This window comes from Rhinatrema bivittatum, chromosome 4, assembly GCF_901001135.1.
Source record: "Rhinatrema bivittatum chromosome 4, aRhiBiv1.1, whole genome shotgun sequence".
Lineage (NCBI taxonomy): Eukaryota > Metazoa > Chordata > Amphibia > Gymnophiona > Rhinatrematidae > Rhinatrema > Rhinatrema bivittatum.
Window position 1 is genome coordinate 38,490,587 of NC_042618.1, and position 19,659 is coordinate 38,510,245.

The 19,659-nt window shown below is 46.4% G+C and overlaps 1 protein-coding gene across 2 annotated transcripts in view; it reads left to right on the forward strand.

Moving 5' to 3' along the window:
- Positions 1–19,659, forward strand: part of ZNF839 (zinc finger protein 839) — an 88,735-nt gene that overhangs the window by 10,464 nt on the left and 58,612 nt on the right. The window contains exon 2 of one of the 2 annotated variants that reach the window (XM_029597968.1): positions 15,731–16,648. In XM_029597968.1, the coding sequence (XP_029453828.1) occupies positions 15,731–16,648 (918 nt within the window). The remainder of the gene's footprint in view (positions 1–15,730; positions 16,649–19,659) is intronic. The other variant, XM_029597969.1, reaches the window with a different exon arrangement.

Below are 19,659 nucleotides of genomic sequence, written 5' to 3' on the forward strand. Positions count from 1 at the left end.
TCGAAAAATATTTTTCTCTTGGCCACTTGTAACTTTCACAGTATTTTCCAAGGATTTAATTTTGACTTCATGGTCTTCAGTTTTTATTTTTAATGGCTGTCTGTTTAATCATTAAATTACCAAGCTCAACCATTGTTTCCCATAACGATTCTAAGGTTATTTGTCTTGGTTTTTGTGGACAATAAGATTTTAAACTTATCTGTTGCGGCGTGGATGTCTTCTCCAGATATCTCGGCTCCAATTCACCTCCGTCTGGGCTACCAAGGTGCATTTCAAGCCCTCCGGGCTGTTCTTCCAAGCCACTTTCTCCTGGAGGTAAACTCCCTGGCCAGCTCTCCCCGCTGGCAGTTTCATCCTGCAGGGCTTCTGGGTCACCATCCGGGTCTCGCAGCATCGCGGGGTTCCTTGATACTACACTATCCCCTCTGCCTTGGGGATAGTGTAATATCAGAGTCCGGCAGGGAATTCAACTCCTCTCTCCCTGTTCCCGTGACTCTCCTCTCGATGCACCGGCTCCTCGAATAACGTGGGCGTCCATCGGGTCGAAGTTTGGCGTCTCGGGAATAGCCCCAGGGAAGGCTTTCTCTCGGGCATGCCTTTTCCTAGCTGAATGGGGCATTATAACAAGAAAAGTTTAAGAAATATCCACAGGAAAAGCACCACGCTCACAGTGCTAGTGCTCAATCGCCATCTTGGATCCAGGTGTTGTATCTTTCTATTCAAAGACAGATGACCAACTGATTTTTTTTTTTAACTGGAAAATTTAATACCCTGAGATTCAAACTTCTAATATTGTTCCATATTTTCCAACTTTTTTCACATGTATACTTTCACTTTGAACCAGAAATCATTATTCTATCACGCCATCCTGTCACTGACACTCCCAATCATTTCTCTTCTGATTCCCATTCCATCTCCCAAAGTGTATGAAATCTGGGAGTCTCTATCGACCCCTCTCTCGCCATGCGCAACCACATAAGAGCAATTACCAACTCCTCCTTCTACAAACTACGCTTGCTCCGCCACCTTAAGCCTTTTCTTGAACACTGATTTCAGGTTGGTCCTTCATTTCCTACTATTCTCCAGGATAAGACTAACTCCCTCCTGACAGGTCTACCTTTATATACAACCTGTCCTCTATAGATCATACAAAACTTGACAGCAGGACTCCTTACAAGCACTCCCATGTGTGATCACATCTCTCCTGTTCTCAAAACTCTACACTGGCTCCCTATCTCTTACCGAGTACAATATAAGCTTGTCATGATCATACATTCATCAGTCTACAATGTACGTTCTCCATGGTTCTCAACAAGAAAAATCCATGCCCACCCCCCCCCCCACCCCGACCACTCAGATCGTCTAACCTAATGCTATTAGATGCCCCACCTCCAAAGCTCACCCACGTTGAGGAAACCAGAGAATGAGTGTGCCGCCTTCTCAACAGGGCCACTCCTATGAAACAGCCTACTTAAGGAAGTAAGATGTCACTGAGAGAGAACATTTTTTAAAAAAGCCCTAAAAACGTTTCTCTTCAAGAAAGTGTTCCAGAACCTAAATGATAATGGACTACCCCCAACATGCCCCTCCTTGGAGGGTACTACTTAGGGGCCAGAGGTGAGGGCAGTTGGCTATCTCAAAAGAATGTACTCCCTAGGTGCTTATTTGTTTCTCCCCCTTTTGAAGAATTGTTACCCCCCCCCCTTTAAAATAAATAAATAAATAAAAAATTGTATTGTCTTGTCCTCTCCTTTTTATTTGTTTATGTATGTTTATATTCTCACAGGACAAGCAGGATGGTAGCCCTCATATATGGGTGACATCACAGGATGGAGCCCTATCACGGAACACTTTTGTCAGCATGGCACAATACCTGCAGCCAGTAGGGGTCCCCCTTCAGTCTTCTTTTTTCCGCGCAGCAGTAGCCACGCGGGTTAAGGAGCTCCACAGAGATTCCTGACAGGAATTTTCCTCACGGAATTACTAAAAACTTTCATACCTCACAGGGGTCCCTCTTTCGAATTTTTGACTCCGCAGTACTCTGGTAAGTGTTTTACCCGTTTTCTGTCGATTCCCGTCGAGTTTGGCCCTCGCGGCCTTCTGGACGTCGACCGCACCGCAGATCAATTTTTCAAAGGCCATGGCATCGGGGTTCCATTGGTGCCTGGACTGTACTCACACCATGTCCATAACAGACCCTCATAAAGTCTGTGTAATGTGTCTCAGGTGCGAGCATGTTGTCCTGACTTGCACCAAATGTGCCTTAATGACACCAAAAGGTCGCAAGGCCAGAATGGAGAAAATGGAACTTCTCTTTCATTCTCAAACTCCGCTGTCGATTGCATCAACGTCGTCTGAACCGGCACCATCCACTTCGCGTCAGTATCGGCCACCGGCTGGTGACTGTCCAGCATCGACGACTTCTCGGCCTTTGATTACCTCTACTCCCCCTCAGAACCGAGGGGATCGTAGAGAGAAACATCGCCATCGGAAGTCTCGGACCTTCGAGGAAGGAAAATCATTGACCTCGCCATAGTCCGAGCTGCCATCGAAGAGATCCCGTTCAGAAAAGGCATCGACCGTTTCTGAGATCGGGTGACTGAGGCAACACTCACCCGGGCGGATATTGGGAGCCGCAACTCCGCCTTTAACGGTGGTCTCTCCGTCTATGTCTCTGCCTCCTTCTTCCCTTCCGGAGCCGGGGCTGATTGCTCCAGGTCTCCGTGAAGAACTGGACCAGATGGTTCAGGAGGCCATTGATAAAGCGATGCACAAATTTCAAGATCCCCCGGCACCAAAATCGGTGCCGGTTTCGGAACCAACCATCAATCCCATTCTGGCAGCGTTGGCACTGCTACTCTCGAAGATGGAAGCGCTTATAGTCGCTTTTCCACCGATGGATCCAGGGTCACCGATGGCTCCGGTGCCTTCTCCGCTTACTCTGTCATCGGGAGGAGAAACACCATTCCGCATCCCTCCACCGGGAGTCCTGCAGATGCCTCAGCCATCGATGCTGATGTGGCCATCGGTGCCACCAATCCATCCATCGATGCCCTCGATGCCTTCATTGGTGCCTCCAGTACTTCCCTCGATGCCTTCAGAGCCTAGACCAGGACCTTCAGGAATACTATCGTTCCGTCCTTCTCAGGTTCCTAGAGGGACAGGTGCTGATCCCTATGACACCTGGACTGACTATTCATCTCAAGACACCAATGATTTGCCATCGCCACCTTCTCCTACTGAAAGTAGGAAGCGTTCTCCTCCAGAGGACTTGTCCTTCATAAATTTTGAGAAGGAAATGTCTGAATTGGTTCCCTTCCAATTACAGACTGAGCAAGATGATAGGCATCAAATGATGGAGCTGTTACAATTCCTGGATGCTCCCAAGGAAATAACCTTCACCAGGTTCTTTTGGATCTTCTCAAAAAGAACTGGGAGACCCTGGTTCTGTAGCCCCAGTCAATCGTAAGGCAGATACCACTTACTTGGTACAGTCAGCCCCAGGATTCCAGAAACCTCAGCTGGATCACCAATCTGTGGTTGTAGAATCTGCCCAAAAGAGGGCACGACGTTCAAAACCCCCATTCTTCCTTCCCCCCCAGGTAAGGAGCAGAAATTCCTGGATGCAATTGGCCGGCGTGTCTTCCAGGGTTCAATGCTCATCTCTCGAATCGCAACTTATCAGCTGTATATGACCCAATATAATAGGGTCTTATTCAAGCAGATACAAGACTTTGCAGAGTCCCTGTATCAGCAATTTCAGGAACAGCTTCAAACCCTGGTACACAAGGGTTTTGAGGCAGGGAAGCATGAGATAAGATCCTCTTATGTTATCTTAGAAACTGCTTCTAGGGTCTCCGCAGCTGCTATTTCTGCAAGAAGATGGGCCTGGCTTAAGTCTTCAGACTTGCGCCCTGAAGTACAAGACAGATTGTCTGACCTGCCCTGTGTAGGAGACAATCTGTTTGGTGAACAGATTCAGCGGACGGTGGCGGAACTCAAGGAGCATCATGAGATCCTTCGCCAGCTCTCTCTGATGCTTCCTGAGTATTCCTCCAAACAGCCATTCAGGAAGGATACAGAAAGTCATTCTTCCATCCAAAGAAGTCCTGTCCTCCACCGTCTAGAACTCGTTCCATGAGACCTTTCCAAAAGGCCCAGTCTAGTCAACCTCTGAAACAAAAGCCACAAGCAGCTCCTCAGCCGGGCCCTGCTTCCGGCTTTTGACTCCTGCATAGAGAGCAGCAGCCAGCTTCCACTGCCTCAGATACCAGTGGGAGGTCGATTGTGCCATTTCAACAGGTGGCACACAATCACCTCGGACCAGTGGGTCCTTGCCATAATTTCTCAAGGTTATCACCTGAACTTTATTTCCGTCCCACCGGACTCCCCACCTCGGCTGACGTGGGGAACATCTGACCACTCACCACTCCTGGAGCAGGAGGTTTCCTTCCTCCTCCAGTCCAGAGCAATTGAACCAGTGCCCTACTCCCAACAAGGCCTAGGATTCTATTCCTGGTACTTTCTAATCCCCAAAAAATCAGGTGGTGTTCGTCCAATTCTGGACCTATGTGCCCTCAACGAGTACCTCCACCGAGAAAAGTTCAAGATGGTAACTTTGGGTTCCCTCCTTCCTCTTCTGCAAAGAGGGGACTGGCTCTGCTCTCTAGATCTCCAGGACGCATACACACACATTACGATAACTCCATCTCATCACAGATTTCTGGTAGGCCCCAAGCACTATCAGTTCCGAGTGCTACCATTCCGCCTGGCATCTGCACCACGAGTCTTCACCAAGTGCCTCATAGTAGTAGCAGCCTTCCTCAGGACTCAAGGTGTTCACGTCTACCCCTATCTGGACGACTGGTTGATCAGGGTTCCCACTCAGAAAGCTGCTCTGTCATCCCTACATCTCACCTTACACACTGATTTCATTAGGATTTCTCGTCAACTACGAAAAATCCTGCTTAGTCCCATCTCAAACTTTGTCCTTCATAGGGGCAGACTTGGACACCTTTCAAGCAAAGGCATTTCTGCCGAGACAGCAAGCTCTCACTCTCATTTCTCTCGCACACCAGCTACAGTGTCAGCACCGCTCGACTGCATGCCACTTCCTCATCCTGCTGGCGCACAAGGCGTCCTCAGTACAGGTTACCCCAGTGGCCCGCTTGGCCATGAGAGTCATGCAGTGGACTCTAAGGTCACAATGGACTCAATCCGTCCAACCACTATTGATCATTGTCCACATCACCGACCCACTTCGTTGGTCTCTAGCCTGGTGGAAAAATCAGGTCAATCTCCTCCAGGGCCTACTCTTCCAGGCCCCAGACCCTCAAATAATTCTAACCACCAATGCTTCCAACCTCGGCTGGGGAGCACATGTGGTTGATTTGCAAACCCAAGGAGCTTGGTCTCCAGAGGAAGTCAAACACCAAATCAATTTCCTGGAGCTGCAAGCAATCAGATATGCACTCAGGGTGTTTCAGGATCGCCTTTCCAACCAGGTCATCCTGATTCAAACGGACAACCAGGTGGCCATGTGGTACACCAAGAAACAGGGAGGGACGGGCTCCTACCTACTGTGTCAGGAAGCGGCACAGATATGGGCGGAAGCCCTCTCCCACTCGATGTACCTCAGGGCCACCTACTTGCCGGGAGTGGACAATGTGTTGGCAGACAAGTTGAGTCGCGCCTTTCAACCGCACGAGTGGTCCCTCAACCCAACAGTAGCGGACTTAATATTCCAACGTTGGGGCTATCCCCACATAGACCTCTTTGCGTCGCCTCAAAATCACAAGGTAGAGAACTTTTGCTCTCTCACTTGCATCCAACACTCGCAGCCAAGAGATGCGTTCTCCCTCTCATGGGCAACCGGTCTTCTATATGCATTCCCTCCCGCTTCTCTCAGACTCTCGTGAAGCTACGGCAGTACAAGGGATGCATAATCCTGATAGCAGCTCACTAGCCACGCCAAGTGTGGTTTCCGATTCTTCAGGACCTCTTCATTCGCAGGCACATTCCCCTGGGGAAAGACCCGCTCCTGATCACTCAGAATGACGGATGCCTTCGCCATCCCAATCTTCAGGCCTTGTCCCTGACTGCCTGGATGTTGAAAGGTTAATCCTTCAGCCACTTAACCTTTTGGAGCCCTTTTCCTGAGTCCTGATTGCTTTAAGTCATGGTGTTCTTCTCAGTCCCTTGATCCCTTTACCTGTTCCACCACAAAGTGTCTAGGCTATCTCTGGCACTTGTCAGAATCAGGTCTAAAAACTTCCTCCATCAAAATGCATGACAGTGCGGTGGCCGCCTTCCATAAAAATGTCTGGGATATTCCTATTTCAGTACAACCCCTTGTAACACTTTTTCTGAAGGGCTTGCTCCACCGCAAGCTTCCACTGCGCCCTCCGGCCTCTTCTTGGGACCTCAATCTAGTTTTGGGACGACTCATGAAACCACCATTCGAGCCTCTCCACTCCTCTGATCTTCGCTATCTCACATGGAAAGTGATTTTTCTTTTGGCAATAACATCTGCTCGCAGAGTTAGTGAGTTACAGGCCCTAGTTACCTATCCGCCTTACACTAAACTTCTGCACGACTGGGCAGTTCTCCGCACTCACCCTAAGTTCTTGCCTAAGGTAGTATCAGAGTTTCACATTAATCAATCCATCATACTACCTACCTTCTTTCCCAGGCCCCACTCCCATCCAGGAGAACAGGCTCTGCATACCCTTGACTGTAAATGGGCTCTAGCGTTCTATCTAGACCGTACAGCTGCCCACAGGAAAAAGCACTCAGTTGTTTGTTTCTTTCCATTCCATCAAATTGGGGCACCCTGTGGGTAAGCACACTCTCTCCTCCTGGTTAGCGGACTGCATATCCCAGGCATTCCACTTCAAGACCGTGTTAAAGCGCACTCTGTCAGGGCCATGGCAACTTCAGTAGCGCACCTACGCTCGGTGCCGCTTCCTGATATTTGTAGGGCTGCTACTTGGAGTTCTCTCCATACCTTCACAGCCCACTATTGTTTAGACAAGGCTGGAAGACAAGATTCTGTCTTGCGCAACCTTTTTGCAACTTGACCAACACCCTTCCGCCTGCCCGTTAGGGTTCAGGATGCCCTCTACCAAATTCCACCCTAGTTGTGCCTGTTGCACGTCTTTGGGTACATTTGGCGCATACTCTGACATCCTCAGCTCGGTACTCACCCATATGTGAGGACTACCATCCTGCTTGTCCTGTGAGAAAGCAAATGTTGCTTATCTGTAAAAGGTGTTCTCACAGGACAGCAGGATGTTAGTCCTCACAAAACCAGCCCGCCACCCCGTGGTGTTGGGTTCGTTACGTTTTATTATTTTATTTTTGGCACTTCCTATAGCTTTAAACAAGACTGAAGGGGGACCCCTGCTGGATGCAGGGTCAGTGCATTGCTGGGCATGCCCAGTAGGTGCCAGTCAAAGTTCTAGAAACTTTGACAAAAGTGTTCCGTGATTGGGCTCCATCTTGTGATGTCACCCATATGTGAGGTCTAACCTCCTGCTGTCCTGTGAGAACACTTGTTACAGGTAAGCAACATTTGCTTACCCCGCTCTGAACGTTGGAAGACCGGGTAATACATGTTTTTTAAATAAATATATACAGATTGTATTGAATATTCTCAATCTCTGAAACGCAATTATCCAAATCTTCTATTTTTTTTGTTATGAGTTGCAACCAAACCATCAGTAGCCTGAACTCAAAGATTTGTATCCACAGTAACATTAATTAACGAAGAAATAGTCTTCTCTAAGGAAACCAAAGCATTCCAAACTGCATTTAAGATAGTAACTGAGGGTTTAGTTAAAGTTACACGTTGGATAGTTCTCGCTCGATTTTCTTTGCTGGGATCCCTCTCAACGGCCATGGTTCCTACAGTTGTCCCTCTATCCTCCAGTGTCTAGACCTGAAGCTGAGAACTCTCCACCAGGAGATAAGTAAAATCCTCTGGAACAGACTCAGCCTCCACTGAAGCCACTCACTCAAGACCCACAATAGCAGGAAGAAAAACCTCCCCAAGCGCTGCTGGGTCTCAGCCTAACCTGGGTCTACTCGACAGCAAGGTTACTCCTGTGGATGCCAACCAAGAGGGAGGGGAAGGAGACCCAGCATTCCAGGGCTCAATGAGATCTCTTCAGCCAGCAATGGCTCTGCTCGCTCAGCAGCATCCTCAAACAGCTCCTGCAACTAGCAACTTTGCAATGCTGGGGTAAGAAATCCGTTGCTGAGTAAGGTCCACCAAGTGAGATGCTTGAGAATTCTTCCTGATTTTAGCCTTACACTTGGTGTGAGGCATAGTCAAAAAGATAAACAGTGCAAAACGGAGAAAAAGCTCAGACATCCACAACCTGTCAGCCCGCAGCCAAATGTTACCACTTATTAGTAGTCTCTGTGCTAGTGGATATTTAAATTCTATAACCATCCTCCAATCAGATAGTTAAAAAAAGAAAAACAAAAATGTTCTGCTCTTCAGGTCTTAGAAAATTTCCTTTCAGATGGTAGTCATTGTCAACAAGATAACATTTACTGAGTGGAAGAGGAAACTTCAATTGGTTTCTTGGGTTCTGCATATAGCAGCTTCGAAACAACTAGGCCAGCTTTTTGCAAAGCCTTTAAAGTCTCTTTGATTTTAGCTCTGTAACTTGTGCTGCTCACAATAAATAATAAACCAAATGGAAAGAGCTACTTGTAGGATAGTTCTCTTTTCTTAGCTTAGCTGTAACATCTTTCAGCTCTCCTCACTGTCTCAAAGTTGGTGCCAAATCACTGTAGATTTCTTATTTCTTTATTTCTTCTATTCCACTACTTTCCACAATGTTCAAAGCAGATTACATAGCACATATTCATTTCATTTGTGACCTTTCCAAATGAAAGTACCTTGTGTTGTGGCCAAAGTTAAAATTTTCTCTTTAGTGGAAAAGTCTCTCAGACAGGCAACTATATTCTTGTGAAGCTTGCCTCTGGGGACCTACCGTAATGCCCGGTGAGCACGGTCAATGAAAATGTCTCCATATTCCATTTCTCCTTACCATTGTTCGGCGTGGCCTTGCTTATTCGTTGTGTCACTGTAATGGCTTCCTTATATTGGCTATCCTCTGGTAGGCCCCTGATCCGAAGATTGTTCCACTGGGATCTGTTCTCCAGATCCACGATTTTGAGTATCTCAGCTGCTGTGCATCTAATGAGGCGATTAGTATTTTTTTATTTCTGTAAGCTTTAACTCATGGTCCTTAATCCTTTGTTTGGCCTCATCAATGCACCCACCGATTTCTGCCACCTCTCTTTTCAGACCAATCATTGCCAAAATTTCTCCCTTTACAGACATATCTCTGCAGAGATCACAAAACTAGCCCTTCACTCTGCCCGAGTGAACGTTTTATCCTCATCACCTGTCTTGCTTCCCACCCAGTTGTCTGTCTCTAAATTAAGCCTGATCCTGCATAGCCTGCAACAAGCTCACATGCTTCACACTCATACTGCCCGGCTCAAAAAATGCTTAAGATGCCTTTCAGTGAGTTCCCATGTTTGAAGTGCACTCACTCACTGAAACTCGATCCACTGGTGCATTTTGTAAGTCTGTACTGAAATTTTAAATTGCATCTGGCTGGAGCATTTAAGATTATGCAGCTTTCCTGGAAGATGTTATCACTTCCTCTGGGTCTTTGCAGGCTTTTTTGTACCCTGAGATATGGAGTCCCCCTTCATCTGGTTCTCAGCTTCAGGGCTTGATATTCCCAGAGCTACATGGACAGTTGTGATAAGAACAGATAGATCCCTTCTTCTAAACAACCGAATTACTGTGGAGGTTTCCTCGTCCTCTTCCTGTGAGTTCCAAGGTAAAACTTTGGATACCTCTTTGCTTGAACCTCCTCCATTGCTTGAGTCCAGTGTCCCCACAAGCCTCTACGTACCCATGGATCCTGAGGCTGTTTAGGAGTTCTAGTCAAGTCCATGCCTTGCTGGGAACTCCCCTGCAATGCCTTGGAGAGGACTGTTCCTCCTATTTCCTGCTCACGCTCTTTTTTTTTTTTTTTTTTTTGCAACTTTACTGAGGCCTGTTCCAAAGCATAAGTGCAAAGCAGGAAGGCAAGCAGTCTTGAGGCCAGGGAAGGGGGGCCTCAACCTCAGAGTTGGGAAGATAGGTCTCTAAGGAGCCACAGCTCCCTAGGGAGAGGGGTCCTCCTGGGGGTATCCTCAGTCCCTTGGGAGCAGAGACCCACACCCTAGGGCCTACCCAAAGCTGGGAAGCAGTTACACTGGAAAAATCAACCCTAAAAAGCTATTGTTCCAGGTGCTCCTTAGTCCACTAGGCCGGGGTTATACCCTGACTGGAAGAAAGGAGAAGTCAGTTAATCCTTGTCCGCAGCTGCAGGAGACAGATACTGAGGAGAGCTTCCAACCACTCCCTTTTATGCAAAGTCTGATATCATAGAGGGTGTGTGTCCTTCTCTGGCAGCTGAGGAGTGGGATAATCCCCAATTATAATGGACTGTTCTAGCACATGATAAAGAAAAGAATGTTAATGTCTGAGGTAGGCAGATCATGGCACATTTATAAGATGTATTCTTTATTGTGAACTCTTGCTTGTCTGGAAGAAACTGGAGCTTATTCACTTTATTTTTCTGTTGCATGCTTCTGTGTTTGGATTTACTCACTGTCGAGGACAGTGCCACATGGATTCCTTTCTGGAGTATTGCTTTTATTTTAAGCTAGGCCAGACATAAATGTTGAAGGGGCTCCTCAGCAAAGCTCCAGACCATACCACAACTGCTTGCTTTATTGTGATCTTGGTGTGAAGAAGCCAATTTGGTTTGTTATCCAGGGACTTTTGCTTTACTCTGAATCCACAAGAAAAAGTTGGTGAGTGATTCAGTGATGGCACAGATCTCCTGATCTTATTGGGGGGGTGGTGGTAAGTGGACAGACCCTGAGAAATGGAAGCTTTTATGTATATGAGCTCATATGGAAAGTCTGACCAAGTAGGACCTCAAAATATTGCACACTAACCTGTGGACATTTACCAAATAAACTGTTTGCCATTAAGTGCTATAAAGTAAATCAGTTTCTTAGCGTCCAGTCACATGAATCCAGAACAAGTGGGTTATGCATTCCTACCAGCAGATGGAGATGAAGTAAACTGACATCACAGTATATACACCCCTGCAGTTACATCAGACTGCCAGTATTCTCCGTCTCCAGCAGATGGTGGATGTGCATCTCCCCCCTGAGGATTGCTTCATTTTAAAATAAGGGAGAATTAAGGATAAAATTCACCATGCTCTCCTGCAGTGATACCAAATGGTCCCTCCCCCAGTTGAGAATTCCTGAGGTGATTTCTGTGGTCTCTCAGATATGGTCCGGTAGCTGGTTTTGCCAGCGTGGACTTAGCTGCTTAGGCAGCGGGTGCAGGAAACCTACTGCGGTGGTGACCGTCTCTGTGCTCAGCCAGGTATGGCTGAGCGCCAGTAAGTTGTTTGTTTGTTTTTTTATACAGAGACTTAACAGGGTTTCCTCCTCACCCAGTCTCCATGCTCAGCATGCTGGTCCAACATTCGTTTTTTCCCCAAGGTGAAAATGCATTCGTATGTACAGTCTCCAAGTGGATCACTAAGTGGCCTTGAAGGATGCTCATGCTAAAAAGATCGAGACCATCCTTAAGCAAGCATTTGAAGCAGTGGCAATTACCTTGGAGATTGCTTCTTCTTGTTCCGTGGTGGCTTACTCTTGTTTGCTTCTCTCCCAGGAGGTTGAGGACTCGGGGGTAAACTCCAGGGCAGTTGTGGAACCAGTTGCTGCCTCCTTGGCGGAGGCGGACTGTGATTTGGTCTGCTTCAGCCAGAGGGGTTTCTTTGATAGTAGCAGCCTGGCGTCAGTTATGGCTGAGAAATTGGTCGGCTGATGCGACCTCAAAGGCCAATCTCACCAAATTGTCCCTTAATGGATTTTGGTTGTGAGTTGGAGAAACTGGGCAGTAAGTGGGGTGAATCTCTGGTTTCTTGTTTGCCAGAAGATAAGCAGGCGCAGCGCTCCCTTCACATGAGAGGTCATAGTAGAGGATCCAAGCGTTTTCAACCCTGTAGAGGAGTGACCTTCAGAGGATTTGACCCTTTGGTGGTTTTCATTCCTTTCTTCCCTGACAACTCAGAAGAGGTGCAGGCTTGGGTAGTAGAACCTCCTGAGCCTCCCAGTGAAGGTTTGTCGAAACACCGGGAACAGGAGATATAGGGGGTCACCTCTCTCTCTTTTTTTTTATCAGAAGTAGGTTGAAATCACATTGGATCAGTGGAGGTGATATGAGAGGAATATGCACTGGAGTTTCGCAGTGTTCATGGTGTCTCCCTGCCACTCATGAAAAAAAAACCCAGACAGTGAAAACTGCCTTGGCAAGGTTCCTCCGTATGAGGGCTGTGATCCCATTGCCTACGTCTCAAGAAAATACGGGGCAATTTTCCAGTATTTCGTTGTGCCAAAGGAGGAGGGCTCCTTTCATCCCATCTTGAATGTCGGACATCAATCGTCATTTGCAAGTGAAGCATTTTCGCATGAACACACTGCAGTCAGTGATAATAGCTGTGCAGTCGGAGGGGGAATTTCTTACCCCTCTGGATCTGTCAGAGGCGTATTTCCTCATTCCCATCCAACTATAGAACATCGCTTCCTGTGGTTCACGGTTCTGGGACACCACTTTCAGTTTCATACGCTGCCCTTGGTCTGGCCACCGCTCCCAGAACCTGTTCCAAGGTGTAATGGTGGTAGTTGCGGCAGAGTTGAGAAAGGATGGACTTCTAGTACACCTGTGTTTGGATGACTGGCTGATTCACGCCAAGTCGCTGAAAGAGAGCTGCCTGATGATTCACAAGGTGATTTCCCTGTTGCAGGGGCTTGGCCGGATGGTGAACCTAGTCAAGAGCAGTCTTCAGTCTACTCAGTCACTGGAATACCTGAGTGTTCAGTTCTACAAGCAGCAGGCCAAGGTGTTTCTGCTAGAAGCTTGAATTCAGAAGTTGCTACCTCAACTCTGTTGTTGAACACTCTGCGCCCGACTATATAGTTTTACCTGCAGATCCTTGGCTTAATGGCGTTGACGCTGGAAGTGTTGTCGTGGATAAGGGTGCATATGCATCCTCTTCAGCACTCCCTGCTGTCTCTGTGAAATGCAGTATTAGGACTATTTGATTCGGCACTACCTGCTGATGGAGGTATTCTCCTAACTGCAGTGGTGGTGACTGCAGGGGGATCATCTATGGAAGGGAGTTTAGTTATCCCCTTCGGACTGGCTAATCCTGACAATGGATGCGAGTCTTCTTGGTTGGGGAGTTCACTGTCAGGAGCTGATGGTGCAAGGGTGCTGGAGTGAAGAGTGCCTGGAATATTAATTGTCTGGAAGCCAGAGCAGTCCAGTTGGCATGTTTGCAGTTCAGCGAAAGGCTGCAGGGTTGATCGGCCCAGATAATGTCAGACAATGCAACCACTGTGGCTTACATCAATCGTCACGGAGGAACCAAGAGCCAGCAAGTGTCACAGGAAATAAATCAGCTTATGGAATGGGCAGAGATGCATCTCCAGATGATCTCAGCTTCGCACATTGCAGGCTAAGACAATGTAAGAGCAGACTTTCTCAGCAGGGAGAGTCTGGACCTAGCAGAGTGGGCATTGTCAGAAGAGTTTCAACTGATTCAGGATCACTGGGGTCTCCCATTCCTGGACCTGTTGACGAATTTATGCACTGCGTTAGTTTCGCGATTCTTCAGCCGCAGAAGAGATTTGAGGTCATTGGGATCGATGCCCTAATGCATGAGTGGCTGGAAGACAAGTTGCTGTATGCCTTTCCTCCATGACCCATGTTGGGCAGATTGATTCGAAGGATTGAATGCCACAGAGGGATGGTGCTTTTGGTTGCTCCAGATTGGCCCAGGAGACTGTGGCATGCAGATCTGTGGAGGCTCCTGGTGGATTCGCCTCTCTGACTTCTGGCATACTGAACCTGTTGCAGCAGAGGTTTGTCCTTCACTAAGATCTGACTCGATTTTATCTTATGGTATGGTCCTTGAAAGGGCTTACTTGCTGAAATGTGTATACTCTGTGTCGGTGATCTCCGCCTTACTGAGAGCTAGAATGTTCTCCACTTCCTTGGTCTGTGTGTGTGGATTTGGAGAATGTTTGAGGCCTGGTGTGAGGATCCATGGCACTCTTCCTTGTTCGGTCAAGATACCATTTATTTTGGCATTTTTGCAGGATGGCTTGAATAAAGGCTTGACTCTTTATTCCTTAAGGGTGCAAGTAACTGCTCTCACCTGTTTCAGGAGTCTAGTAAATGGTAGATTCTTGTTGGCTCATTCTGTTGTGGTCTATTTTCTGAAAGAAGTGGAGCATCTTTGTCGTCCTTTGCATTTCTGGTGTCCCTATGAAGTCTCAATTGGTTTTGGAATTTTTGTTTGGCCCTACGTTTCGACTGCTATGTACTCTGTCCTTGCGGTTTCAGACATCGACAACAGTGCTCTTTGTGGCAAATTGTTCTGCATATAGGGTTTTTCAAGCTGCAAACCTTGTCTTGCCAGGAGCCGTTTCTCTTTTTACCGAAAGTGGTCTCTTGAGTTTCAGTTGCATCAGTCCGTCTCCTTGCTATCTCTGGTCAGGGAGAGAGATATAGAAGTCTCATCTCTTGTGGCCCTTGGATGTCAAGTGACATATTTTCAGGTATCTGAAGATCACTGGGCCTTTGTGTAGGTCGAATTGCCTGTTTGTCCTCCATGGCGTTACTAGACAAGGAAAGCCTGTCTCTCACAGGCTACAATTGCTCGCTGGATTTAGAGTAGTCTTGACAACATACTGAGAAGTTGCTGAGAAGCTGTTACCTAGTTGGGTTCGGGCCCTTTTCACTCTAGCTCAGGCAGTATCATGAGCAGAAGTTAGATTGTCTCCCATCGACATTTGCCGAGCTGCGACGTGGTCCTCCTTACATACCTTTCCAGGTATTATCATCTGGATGTGCAAGCCCTGGCAGATGCAGCCTTTGCATGTCCGGTTTTGACTGGACCGTGGGCAGCCCCCCCGCCCTATTCAGGAGAAGCTTGGATACGTCCCACTTGTTCTGGATTCATTTGACTGGATGCTGAGAAATGAGAAATTGCTACTTACCTGATAATTTCCTTTTCTTTAGGACAGTCATGAATCGAGCTTCCCTCCCTTGGCTGCCGTATGATTGCATACTTATCTTCCTGTGTGCCTAAGTGTTACAGGGCTTGCTGGTAAGTGTTACTACAGTTCCTAGACTAGTGTTATTACACTTTTGTCTGAGCTCAGTTTTGCTTGTTGCAATGGTTAACTATTTTCATCAAGTTTTTTGCTAGTCAGTCCACATATGCTTTTGAAGAGAATACCTGCAGACTGATGTAACTGCAGGGGTGTATATACTGTAATGTCAGTTTACTCCATCTCCATCTGCTGGTAGGAATGCATAAGCCACTTGTTCTGGATTCATCTGACCTAAAGAAAAGGAAATTATCAGGTAAGTAGTAATTTCTCATTACAGAATCTAAAAAAAATGAAAATGTTTAATTTGTATATGGTTTTGTTTGTGTGTTTTTTATGTTTTATGAATGTTTACATTTATTGTCCCTTGCTTAGGATGGTATTTTACTGTGATAAGCAGGTTATAAGAAATTTTAAATAAAATGTCCTTACATTTTTTTTAAAGCAGTTAGAAGCTATTCAGATCCAAGTGCAACCAAAAGAAAACAAAGAGAAGCCCATGCCACCTCTTGCAGCAATTCAGCCCCAAACTGTGAAACTTAATCAACCACTCAATGGGAATTCTAGTGCTTCAAGGCTGAATATTCTTGGTTCTCCAATTTTTCGGTTACAGCCTGTTGCAGGAAGTGGGCAGCAGCAGTTTTTATTACATAGTTCTTCAGATCCTTCAATTCAGCTTCTAGTACAGAGACCCCTACCCCCTCTTGGACCCGTGTCTAAGAAGAAGATAACCATGGGTAAGGTATTGAATGGACAGAAAACATACCCTCTAATATCGGCTACCAACTCTGAAAATATAACCACAGTTCCGAGCAAACCTCTGACCTCTGGTTCAGAACAGAACCCAAAGGACAAACTCAAGCTAAGAAAATCTTTGAAAATAAAAACTCGTTCTGGGAGAATTTCTCGTCCTCCAAAATATAAAGCTAGAGATTACAAGTTCATCAAAACAGAGGATTTGGTCGATGGGCGACTGTCAGATTCCGATGACTATTCTGAATTAAGTGTAGAGGAGGATGATGAAGGAAAGAAGCAAAATGATGCATTATTCAGTCCCTTAAGTTATAACCTGAAGCCCAAAACATTTAAATGTGAGACTTGTGAAAAATCATACATAGGAAGAGGAGGATTAGCACGACATTATAAACTTAATCCTGGCCATGGAAAAGTGGACTCTTTGCCGCAAAAGACAGTGCTTGGGAGCAAGCGAAATGGACTGGTTTTCCCAGGGGAAGTAGACGGAGCAGATGGTGGCATTGTTAGGCTGACACTTCCTGACTTGTCAGTTATGGCAGTTTTAAAAAATGAAAGTGTATCATCATCGCCAGCCCTGGAAGACATGGGTTCAAAGAACAACCAAGAGGTACTGTAATGTTTCTAAGCTCAGAGATTATTCTGCTTGAAGTAAAACATATATTACTACCTAATTTCAGACTTGTATAAAAGTAGTAATTTTCTGCCCAGACACCACAACCATCCTCAGCCCATGAAGGGATTCTCTTATGGAGTTAGTTGCTGGGCTAGCATACATAAAAGTAGCCTGGCATTGTGGGCAGAGAATTCTGTTCTGTCACTGGAGGCTGTACAGCTCTCATGGGAGAGGTAAACAAGGTTTCTTAGCCTGGCTTAGAACAGATGTACAGCTATCTGCATGGTCAATAGATTAATGTGGGACTGGATGTGGTTGTAAGCTGTAATTATGGGACTGAAGAAAACTATCTAAAAAGACCTAGGTGAAAGGGAGGTAAGGACCAAGTTAAAAAGTAGTTTTGTCATGTGGTAAAGTTGACCTATACTCTTTCATTGTATATTCAGCCAGTAAAATACGGCAATGTAAAGCTCAAAAAGTACAATATCCCATCTTAAAACATTATTTTTCTTAGAAAATACCTTTACATGATTATTCCCCTCCACTTGAAGCCTTTGAGAGTGGAGTCTAAATGGGTTAGAATATTTAAACTAGAGATAAAAAAACAACAACCCAGAGAAAGGAAAGGGCCAAAGTAGAGCCAGAATCCAAGAGTGCAGTCATGCAGTGTTGTGCCAGATCCATTGTTCACCATTCTCCAGGCGCAGAACTTGTAGTAGAACAAGGGCCACAATCGGCTGTGATGTAGATGGAGCAGGATGCATTTCCCCTGAGCTATTGCCATCCCTGATATGTATCCACTTAACAGATGTCACCATAAGAATTATGCAGTTGCTACTCCTGGGGGAATTCTGCGCTACTGCGGAATGCAGAATTTGCACAGAATTCCCCCTTCCTGCAGATTTTCACCGTCGCTTTGCCGATTTCCTCCCTCCAAAGCCGGAAGCACACAGACAGAGGCCATCGCGAGAGTGGGGGCACCTCAGCACGGCAGAAAATAGCAGAGGAGACCCTGGCATGCCGCGAATGGAGCGTGTCCCGCAGCACACGGGATGCGCGCCGTTCGTGGCGAAAAGGGAAAGCCCCATGTGCTGCGAACGGCGCGCCCGGGCCTTCATCTTCGCCGCGAACAGAGTGCGTCCTGCGGCATGCTGGTGAGAGAATGTGTGTGAAAGAGGGGAGGGTGACAGAGCATGGTTGGTGAGGGGGGTGGAGAAGGTGAGAGCAGGAGGGTGTGAGAGAGAGCATGGGAGGTAAGAGAGGGTGGGTGGGGGGATGCTTGAGTGTGGGTTTCAGAGAGGAGGAGTCTATATGAGGGGAAGGGGATGCCGGTGGAGGGAGTGTGTGTGTGAGAGAGGAGAGGGGGATGTAGGGGAGGGTGGGGAGAGGGGGGGGATGCTTGTAGGTTTCAGAGAGGGAGCCTATGTGAGGGGAGGGTGAGAGAGCATGGGAGGTAAAAGAGGAGGGCTGGGGGGGATGCTTGAGTGTGGGTTTCAGAGAGAGGGAGCCTATATGAGGAGATTGTGAAGGAGTGTGTATGTGTGAGAGATTGGGAGCTCGTGTGTATGAAAAAGGGATCCTGTGTATGTGAGAGTGCTAGCCTATGTGAAGGGATTTGTGTATGTGAGGGAGCCTGTATGAGGGTGTGTGTATGTGAGAGAGGGAGGGACAGAGGGAGCGTGTGTGAGGGGTAGTACTGAGAACAGGGTCAAAGTCTGGCAATAAGTGAAAAGGGTTGAGCCTAGAGGTGAAGGGGAGAGATATTGGCAGGTGGAGGAGTTGGGGCCTGAGAGGGCAAACTGGCCAGGGGAGTAGGGAGAGCGAGTGGAAGGGACACTCTTACAGTCAATTTCTAGGAAAATTCTGCTTAAAATATTTAAAATTCTGCATCTTTAAGTAACAACTTTTTTCTGTAATAATTTAAAATGTAGTTACTTAAAGACTGTCATGTAAATTGTTATTTTGACGAATATAAAGTTTGCAGAATTTTCAGTTTTTGTGCGCAGAATTTTAAATGTTTTTGCGCAGAATTCCCCCAGGAGTAAATTGCTTATCAAACCAGAAATGCTTTAATTTAAAGCATCTATTTTCCCCTTCTTGGGTTTCTATTGTTCTTTGAAAGAAAAGCAGAAGAAATAGAGATGGGGGCAGTCCTTAGGAAGGAGCATTTTAAGCAAAGCTTTTTATTTGAGCTTTATTTGTTCAAGAATGGCTATATACCAGCTTCTCCTTCCATTTGTGGTTTGTTTACCTAAGGTTAGTAACTCAGTTCCATGATATTTTTTCCTCTAAGTTGTTGAGATCATTCTGGTACTACGTTGACGCCCATCTGCGTACACATTCACTTAAAGCGTCTCACTTACAAGTGCATTTTGTCTGCGGCTGCACCTTACCTCTGCTCTTCTGTTCCCCTATCCCCTTCTTTGTGATCTCCATTTGTCATGCAAACTGCTGTTATCTGTGCCCTCCTCCATTGCTAATTCCAGACTCCATGCTTTCTGTCTTGTATGCCTGGAACAGCCTTTATGAATTTCTCTTGCTTCTTTTCTGGCTGTAGTCAAATCCTGCCAAAAACTCCCCATCTTTTTGAGATTGCTTTTAAATCCAAAAACCTTGGTTCTTTCAGATCTTGACCCTCTAATTTTAAATGTATTTACTGTAATCATTAACTAATTACTAGAAACGTATGTCATGTGAGTTTTAACTAGATTGTACATACCATGTGTTTTTTTTGTACAGTGCTACTTACGCCTAGTAATGCTATAGAAATCTTTAGTAAAGTAGTAGTAATGTAAGGCCCAGAGCTGGTGCCATGGCGTTCTCAGATCATTTCCCATAGGGCTACCACAGTAAGTCGCTGGTGAGTCAATTCTTGTTCTGACATGTCTTTTCATTTTTGAAGCTTTATAAACAAATTGGTGGTGACAGCTGAGCCAAAGCAGTTTAAAAAAAACCAAAAAAAAAAAGTCCTTTCCTCCCTCATTACCTTTGTTCTTCAAGGCAAA